This window comes from Mesitornis unicolor, unplaced genomic scaffold (assembly GCF_000695765.1).
Source record: "Mesitornis unicolor isolate BGI_N332 unplaced genomic scaffold, ASM69576v1 scaffold13119, whole genome shotgun sequence".
NCBI classification, from domain to species: Eukaryota; Metazoa; Chordata; class Aves; order Mesitornithiformes; family Mesitornithidae; genus Mesitornis; species Mesitornis unicolor.
Window position 1 is genome coordinate 23,010 of NW_010206621.1, and position 8,704 is coordinate 31,713.

Below are 8,704 nucleotides of genomic sequence, written 5' to 3' on the forward strand. Positions count from 1 at the left end.
CCCGCCATGCCGTCACTAACCCCGTCGCTCTTGCCGTTGCAGCGGTGCTGTGGGTGAGACCGCGCCGTCTGCAGCACGAGTGGGAAGCCGGCCCGTCCGACCAGGTGAGACCCCCCTGAGCGCAGCCCCTGGCGAGCTCCGCGTTTCCCGCCAGCCCTCGGACAGCCGTCACCCTCACCGGAAAGGGCTCTGGCCAGGCAGCAGAGATGTCCGAAATCACCTTGTTTTGACCTTTGTCCACCTCGGTGTCCTAAAGCCCCTTTAATTCAGTTACTCGGTGTGTTACAGAGCCCAGCGCTGAGGGAAGTCGCCAGGTGTTGAAGTTGAGGCCGCACTGATCTCTAATCCAATATCTTAACTGTGGCTATTTAAAATACCTCTCTGAATAACTTAAATGTAGAGGAGCACCTTTGATGGTACTGATTTCCTGTGCATCATTTCACGTGAGAGACTTAAGAGGATGCACTAGGTAGTGGTGTTGTGTCATTAAAAAGGTATTATTATCAGCAACAACTTTTAGAAGTCTTTTTGTCAGCAGAAATTCTACCTGTTTCTGCAAAAATGAAATTTCTCCTTTTACTCACATCTTACCGGGATTTGGTGCTGGTTGTGTTTTGAAGTTTAAAGGAGCCTTTTAGGACACAACTGATATTTGGGAATCTCTTCATTAAAAAGTGTGTGAGCAGACAGGAGCTCTCTCAGGCCTTTTGCTTTGAAAATGTTTCCAAAAAAGTATCTTGTAACTTGTCAGACAGAACTACCTTACTCCCAGCTTCTGTAGATACTGCCTTCTAAGTTAAGTAAGTGCTGTCTTACTGATTACTTGCACTGATTTGTTATATTGCCATTATTAATATATAAAAGGCTGTGCACCTGTGAGAAGTCTTCTAGATGACCAGGTACCAATCAGTCAGTGTGTTAAGAGAAACAGAGAAAACAAAGTTCCTGAAACACTTCAATGATGCACTAAATACCTCTTTTTGTTTCAAGGCATGTTTTGCCCAAAGCATAAAAGTAACAAACATTGCTTATTTTCTTGTGAAGCTTACAGATGTTAATAATTCTCTAATTTCAGCCCATACAAATGGAGAACCCTTATAAGGAACCTCCTAAAAAATGTGTCTTATGTGGAATAAATGTGGATTATAAGAATGTGCAGGTGAGTTTGTTGACAATTCCTGTCCCTAGTTGAAGGTAACTGTTTATTGTATTTAAGGGCAGGAAGCCCTCAAGGATGAAAAAAAATAAAATTCAAATATATAGGGGTGTAAAGCTTAAGCGTACCAATCTGTGTGCAGTTGAGGGTCAAATAATGCAGTTGTAGCAAGCTGTTCAATCTACTAGTACTATGTGCCGTGTTACAACTTTGTTATTTACCAAATCAAATCTTCAATTCTACTGTCATAGCTTAAATGTCACTGCATGTAAAATACTGCCAAACTGTAAGGTGTGCTTTTTCTTGTCTCCAAGGAGAACTGAGTTTTGTAAAAAAAACAAAACCAAAAAACAACCCAAAAAATTAAAATGAAAAATAGAATGCAAGTAGTAAAATAAACTGAAGCTGTCTAAAAAAACTCTTACACTGACTTTCAGTTTCTTAATTTTAAATAGCTTCTGTCCCAGTTTGTTTCTCCCCATACTGGCTGCATTTATGGCAGGCATATAACAGGTATGTGAAGTATTAAATACTTTACTGGTTAATATTAATGTTCTTGTGAGTCCAAGTAACTGTGTATCAGTTATCTTTGTAAACAGAACTACTACCAACTGTATACATGTTGTAACAGTATTCTTCTGACACAGTAGCCTTCATCAAGGAATGAAAATATCCCCTAATTGTATGCTTTTTTGTATTTAACAGTGTAAGCACACATGCATTTTTCTAGAAAGGCTCAGACAAAGCTAGGAGGAATTGTCAGTAATATCACTTTCACCCTTTAAATGAATGGTTTGGTTTTTGTTCATTTAAGAGACTGACAATGGCTTCTCTCTTTAGGTTTGTGCAACAAGAAGCAGAGGGAAATTACAAAAGCCATTAAAAGAGCTCATATATATGGCAAGTATCATTATACTTCTGAGTTTTTAAAGTAAAACTTACTTTTTATTTAAACTCTATCTTATCTTTTTACAGGTTTTATGCCAGTTATGTATAAGAACCCAGCATTTCTCACAGACCCCAAGATATGTAATATCAAGTATCCAGAGTAATATACCACAAGAAGTAAACAATAAAACTGTTTTTCATGTTTATGTACTTGTTTACTGGAAATGTGGCTGGCTAATTTAATGTATCACTGAAGGGTGGGTGGTGTTTGCTTTTTTATGAAGTGTCAAATCTCTAACATTTTCTGAAGTATAAATTATGAGAGCAATAATAGAAACTGGCAACTGTAAGGACCACTCCCTCTGCTCACAGGCCTTGCTAGAGTTCAGGTGGCACTTCTTTCCCTTGCTGAATTGGAAGGGAAAAAATAAACAAGAACCGGATAGCTAAGGATAAATGATTTAAATTGTGGCAATTATGTAGATAGCTATTTCTGTAAAGCATGTTACCTGTGTTCATTTATGTCTCCGTTTAAGGCTCAGGGCAAGCCCAGGGAGCAGGATTTTCTCTCTATTTTCCCCTACCCTCCCAGGGGGAGGATTAAAAAAAAAAGAGGGAATAGAGAAAAAGATGCTTCGCATAAGGTTGGAAGTTAAGACTGTAACAAGTTCAATGAAAAAACAACAGGGGAAAGGACAAGGGAATTAATAAGGGACAAAGGATATTTAACTCTATACAAAACCCGATCCCAGCAGTCCTGAGTGGAAGTGTCCGAGCAGTGCCTCGTGGCCGCTGTGACTTGTCACCGGGGACTGCAGTGGTGCCGGGAGCGGGTGGTGGTGGATGCTGCCGAGCACGTGGAGCTAGGCCCAGCCATCCCGAGATGCCACAGGAAGCAGCCCAGGAAAGCCAGGAAAAGCCCATGAAAACCTCAGACCTCCTCGGGTTTTTTTATAGACTGTGGCCAGAAAGGGGAGGGAACAGTACTGATCTCTGACCCTCCAGGGTCCTATAGACACCACCTGTCCTTCCCTTTCAGGCTGTTAACCCTTAAACTGTAACAATTTAATGCTCCCTGCCTCAGCTTCTGCTGAGGGAAGGTTAGTACTGCTTCAACAGGAGCTTGAAGTTGTATTACTCTGAGGCAGTATGTGACACTGTTATATGACCATGAACATCCCACTAGCGTAGTCTTTAAACCCTGAGAGAGAATACAGGTTTAACTCTGGAAGGCAAAAGGAGGGAATGTCATCTGGACTTGTGCCTATATCAAACAGGATTCATGTATTGGGAAAACTGTATGTTTTGCAAAAATGCCTGTTATTTTTCATCCCTGCAATGCTATAAATTGATATGTAACTTGGATATGTTGGCAGTAGCTTTTGGTGCAAAGTCATCTGGACAAACCATTAACAGATCAGAAGGTAGGGGAGTGTGGGTATTCATCTGCATCTCTGTTTTTTTCAAACACATCCTCATCTGTTTCAGTGCTACTCAGTGTAAGCTTCCTTTCCTGGTCACTGTCCTCCTGATCTCGAAGTAATTTTTGGTGACGGTGCAGTGATCTGGATTTCTTGAATGACTTTGATCCTGTTGTAGTCCCTCTGACTTTACGCTTGGTTAAGTGTCTTGTTTCAGCTTCAGTGAAGTCTCTTTCCTCTACCATAAGAGTCAGTTTGTCCATGACATTAATATTATGGTCAATGTTACAGCAGTTCTTGGATATCTGGTGGCCTTTGAAGGAAACAATACATGTCTGAAGTCCAGAATTGGGGAAAAATGTTTGCAGTGCCTGACAAAGGAAAACATTCTCCTTTAGCTCTCCTGGGTAGTCTCTGTCTGCTCCTGAAAAAAAAAAATTAACTGTTGAAGTTGCAGTCCCTCTTGCACACTTCTGCTGCTGCTGTTTTGGTTGCCTCTGGTTCAGAAGTGTTCTGTGCTTCTGCCAATTGAATCAACTTTGCAAGTCTTTACTAAGACTGGCATTTCGTTTAACTTACCTGAACAATGTTGTTGCTTTTTTCTCCTTATTTCTCTTTTTAATTGGCTCACTTCTGCCAAGAGTTTCTCTACAGATCGCTCACTGACTTCTACTGTAGAGCATATTTTCTGCAAGGAAAAGAGCATCTGATGAAATTAACAGTATTCACAGAAGCCGATTTTAACTTTTGTTGCAAAATCCTTAAAGGTACTCATGATTTTAAACGTTGGACACAAAGTTTTAAAAAGCTTAAGTAATAAGCTTGAGGTTGTTTTTATATGTAACTTCAACCTTGTATTGAATGAAGTGCAAGAAGTTTTATTTGTTCCAATCTAAGCAAAGGAGCTCAAACCCACATACTATGGATAATACTTATTTAAAATCTTCTTGTGAGGATTTCAGTGTACTTTTGATCAAACGGAAACTTAACTCTTCAAGTTGGAGAACTTTGTGTACAGCTGCTAACAGTAATTGGAACTTCCTGATGTTTCAGTATGCTCTTCCAAGACAGCTTTGTTTCTTATTTAGTGCAAGATGGTACACCCTTCGCCTGACTTGGTTTTGTAGTACTGCTGAAAGTAACTGTTTCAGCAGGTATGCCTGACTTACCTTCAGTTCCCCTTGCAAGGTGGCATACATCTCATTTATCTTATGAACCTCTTGTAAGGATCCATCTTCATAGAAGAATTCTGACCTGTGGACAAAGAATCTAATTGTGTAATTGCAAGTTAATGATCCCAGTTACAATGAAGGAGGAAGCATTTGGAGCTTCAATGCTAGGTGCCTATGTGGAGATAAACAGCTGCTTTCATGGCAAAGTATGGGACTGAACTAATTTCCAAGTACCTTGGAAAGGTAAATAATTGCAGGGAATGGGTCAACAAGCGAGCAGGGTACGGCTGTAGCATTGTGAAAGCACTTAATACTTTTATACAAAGGTAACTATACTTAACTGAAAGCTACAGTTATCAGTAAATGCAGCATATATTGTACCTGTGTTGTCTTACTGCTTTCACAAAACCAGAAGATACACAGGAACCAGACACCGTTCTGTAACCTTGCTGTTCTGCCATACCCAAGTTGGTAACCACCAAAGGAACTTTCTGGAAAAGACTTACAAAGCAGAAGTATGAACACATGATTTATTGACATCCAATGACCTGCCTTTGGTAGTTAAAGGTTCTTGACCATTCAGCACCCCAGTTTACAGTATATTTAGTTCTTGTTAAATGTATTGCGTCATACACCGATGATTACTTATGGCTAAAGGCAAACTGCAAGCACAGCAAGACTGAGCAGTGCCTGTGTTTTCCCGTTTCTGGGTACATGAGTCACACAATGCCATACTTGTTTGTTAAGCATAGCTCATAAGCAGCCTGTCTCTGAGGATAACTGAAAGCTACCACCAATTTTAAATATTTTAATGATATGTGAAGATGAACACCATGCACAGTTAAGTCCTGTACACAACCAAATTGATCAAGAACAGCTTACGTGCATAAATTAACTGACAGTGTCTGCCTATTGACACTGGCACTACAGACAGTTATAACGGCAAACCCCTGAACAGAACTCCAAGGTAAGATTCCAACTGGGCTCTATCAATATAAGGAATAATCTCATTTAATGTTTAAGTTTCAAGAGTAAAATAAACAATATTAACAATAATTCAGTTGCAACAAAGGAAAAAAGAAATGTTCCAAGTTACAGCACATGCTATGCAACTGCTCTGTTAAAACTAAGAGAACAAACTAATTACCCTTCCTGTGGCCGATGTAAAGCATGTTCCAGTCTGTACGTAGAACAACTCTCTGTCATCACGCTAGAGGTTAATAAAAGGAATACAAGGCCCTGATTTGATAGGTGTGACTGTAAATTCTTATGAAGAAGTCTTTCCCGGAATGTCATGGTCTGGTCTGTGTTACGTCTGAATTTGTACCATCCTATTACACTCTGCAGGCAGAAGAAATTTTGTTGTTACTGTTGAATCACGCTGTCCCTGTGTTATCAAGGTAGAGGATTCGGTACAAAGTCATTAATCTGAATTGTTCAGTGATACACATATTCAAGCAGTTAGTTAACCTGAAAACCTTAAAACATCCAAGCCTAATTCTGACAGCTTTTCTCTTTTCAAAACCAGCTGCTGAACTGGCCTATTTTCTGGGCTTGTGCTCAAGCTGAAACTCTGGAGACCTGGCTTGCTGTTTTGCTGTTTGTCTCTTTTCGGCTTCTGTTTTCCCCTGGTGAAACCTTTCTGTGGAGCAGCCTGTAAATTCTTCTGGTCAGGTGGTGCTTAACCACTTGAGTGAGCTGACCTCAACTGATCTTAAGCTAGAAATCAGTAGAATTTCTTTGGGATATTTGAACTTTTCACTAGAGAAATGAGTAAGAAAAAATAAAGTGACATAGATACAGGCAAATACTAGTCAAAGGTAACCTAAATGGGTACTGTTCTTTCAGGGGGGAAAAGCTGTCTCGACCAGCAATGTGAGGGACTAGATAGAATATTTTAAAAAAGAAGGGAAAAAAAACCAACCATCAAACACCTTCATACAACAGGTATCCAGAACAACCCCCCAAAATCTGAGTGAGCCCCTTAGTACGGTTTAGGTTTGAAAATAAAATACCTTCTTACAGCCTGATAGTATTTTCTTCAGGGCAAGTTCATTCAGTTCTCCTGCAGAATTATAAAAGCTAGAAGAAAATTACGACAGTTAGAGAAAAAATAAATGCTACTGTAGAAATAATTATTCCCCAGTGGCTTGGCAATCATCTCACTTTATGCTTACCAGGGGGGAAAAAGCTATTAAAGATTTGCTTCTGTGCTAGTTAATTTCATTACTCAAAGAGCTACAGAGGTGGTCTTGTACAGTCCACATGCTGTTCTGGCATCAGTGCTACTGGGGCACAAGGGTAGCACCAGTGTTGATGTCAACTACAAAAAAGTAAGATGGCTTCCATCTGGTACGAGATGCCTTTCTAGCAACATCTGGGTTTATTAATGTTCAGAAAGATTTGAGAGGGAAATTGTGTTGTGATTTTCCCCTCAGAAGGGTGTAAACCTGCAAAACTGTGTTCCCATCGATGATGGAACATTAAATACCAGTCCTTGGAACTACTCCTGCTGTTGGGCTGTTTATTTTTTTGACCCACTTAGAAGCCTATGGCTGATGCTACTTTTTTTTTGTTCCAGTATGTTGACATTATTCTGTAGTTTATATGGTACTGCAGCTCACTAGAAGGTGCAGTATGCTGTATCTCAATTTCTAGATGCATAGACAAACACCAAGAAAGACACACAGAACCAAACCAGGAATAACAAGGCATTTTGCATCTGTAATGGTATAAACCATTGTCATGGTTTGTTAACAGTTGCTCTATCACCTGATGCCTCCTCCCCACCTGGGTAGCGGGGGCTGGGAAAAACAAATGAGATTTGTGGGTTGAAACAGAAACAGATTTAATAACATAATAATAAAAACTAATCTTGTTAACAGTTATAAAATACAGTTATACTCAGCCAAAATTGTGGGGGAGTAGGCCTCACGGGTAGGACAGTTAGACAAGTCCCTCTTGAGATGTCAGCCAAGCAAAAGGGAAAAAGAAGAGAGGGGAGAGCTGTCCCCAGCAAACTCCCCAATTTATACTCATTATGATGTTTATCGTATTGAATAAATCTATTGGCCAGCTTGGGTCATCTACCCTGTGTTTTTGTTCCTCCTAACCTTCTGCACCTGGTTAACTCAAGACTGTCAAAGACCTTGATCACTATGGTAACCTGCATACCAGAATTAGCTGAAAACCTCACTTTGATCCCATGAAACAGCGTTGCAGTCCTTAAAAAATCAGTTTTCCCCAACAGAAAACTGACTCTAAAATTATGTCCCAGTAAACCAGGACAGGCATCTGCAGTGATAGCCAGGTGATCTCAAGTAATGCAATACAAGTTTAACTCTTGCAGAGTTCAGCTGGGGTTAATTTTAACTTTTTCCTATCTGCTTGCTTAAGATTCTTACCTGAACAACTGGTAGCATGGAATATGCTTCTGTATATCTGGAAAGAGAAGGTAATATTACTCTGGGTTCATCAGTTCAAGATGCACATTCTTCTGTACACTACGATCAGAATTAAACTGGTAGAAGAACCAAGAAAGAATTCTATATAATTTTGTAAAATCAAATGAATTAACATCTATCTAAATAAGGTCCCAAATGTCCCAGGATCTAGCAGCTTTGATCTTGCAGTATGGTGTTGACTGCCCTTGTTGAAAACTGTAAGCAGTTGTGTATGGCCTGAAACCAAGCATGGTATCAAAAATGTGAACAGACTAACCGATTGTATAAACTACTTCAACATCATCCATTTGTGAGTCTGTAATGCTGTTCTTGGCTTCACCTTTCACCTCTCCAAGGAGAAAACCTTCCTATATTATAGGGGGAGAGGAAAAAAAAAAGTTGACATTAACAGTAGCATTGAACAGGATTTCCTGTCTAATATTAACAGTGTAAACACTGACTTCAGGAGACAAAAAGGCTGTCAAAATGAACTGTTGTTTTTAAACAGAGTAGGTTCTCAATCATTTTTCAATACTCGGCTGTTTTCTGTTCCTCGTGTTTTTATTCACTTTTATTCAGAAATGAACAGTTTGTGGCTGTACAGGTGATGTCCACCTCCAAGGC

General features: G+C 39.8%; 2 protein-coding genes across 2 annotated transcripts in view; one reads left to right on the forward strand and one right to left on the reverse strand.

The window, feature by feature from the left end:
* Positions 1 to 2,208, forward strand: part of MRPS18C (mitochondrial ribosomal protein S18C) — a 2,366-nt gene extending 158 nt beyond the window's left edge. Inside the window, exons 2-6 of the mRNA XM_010191837.1 lie at positions 43 to 104; positions 1,076 to 1,159; positions 1,612 to 1,669; positions 1,997 to 2,056; positions 2,132 to 2,208. Coding sequence (XP_010190139.1) covers positions 43 to 104; positions 1,076 to 1,159; positions 1,612 to 1,669; positions 1,997 to 2,056; positions 2,132 to 2,208 — 341 coding nt within the window. The remainder of the gene's footprint in view (positions 1 to 42; positions 105 to 1,075; positions 1,160 to 1,611; positions 1,670 to 1,996; positions 2,057 to 2,131) is intronic.
* Positions 2,209 to 3,461: 1,253 nt separating this feature from the next.
* FAM175A (family with sequence similarity 175, member A) lies at positions 3,462 to 8,442 on the reverse strand. Its single transcript, XM_010191835.1, has 8 exons — positions 8,358 to 8,442; positions 8,042 to 8,078; positions 6,653 to 6,719; positions 5,785 to 5,978; positions 5,019 to 5,138; positions 4,635 to 4,719; positions 4,045 to 4,153; positions 3,462 to 3,889 (listed from the first exon to the last, which is right to left on the reverse strand). Exons 1-8 carry the CDS (start codon positions 8,386 to 8,388, stop codon positions 3,462 to 3,464), a joined length of 1,071 nt encoding a protein of 356 aa, XP_010190137.1. The 5' UTR covers positions 8,389 to 8,442.
* Between the last annotated feature and the right edge of the window lie 262 nt (positions 8,443 to 8,704).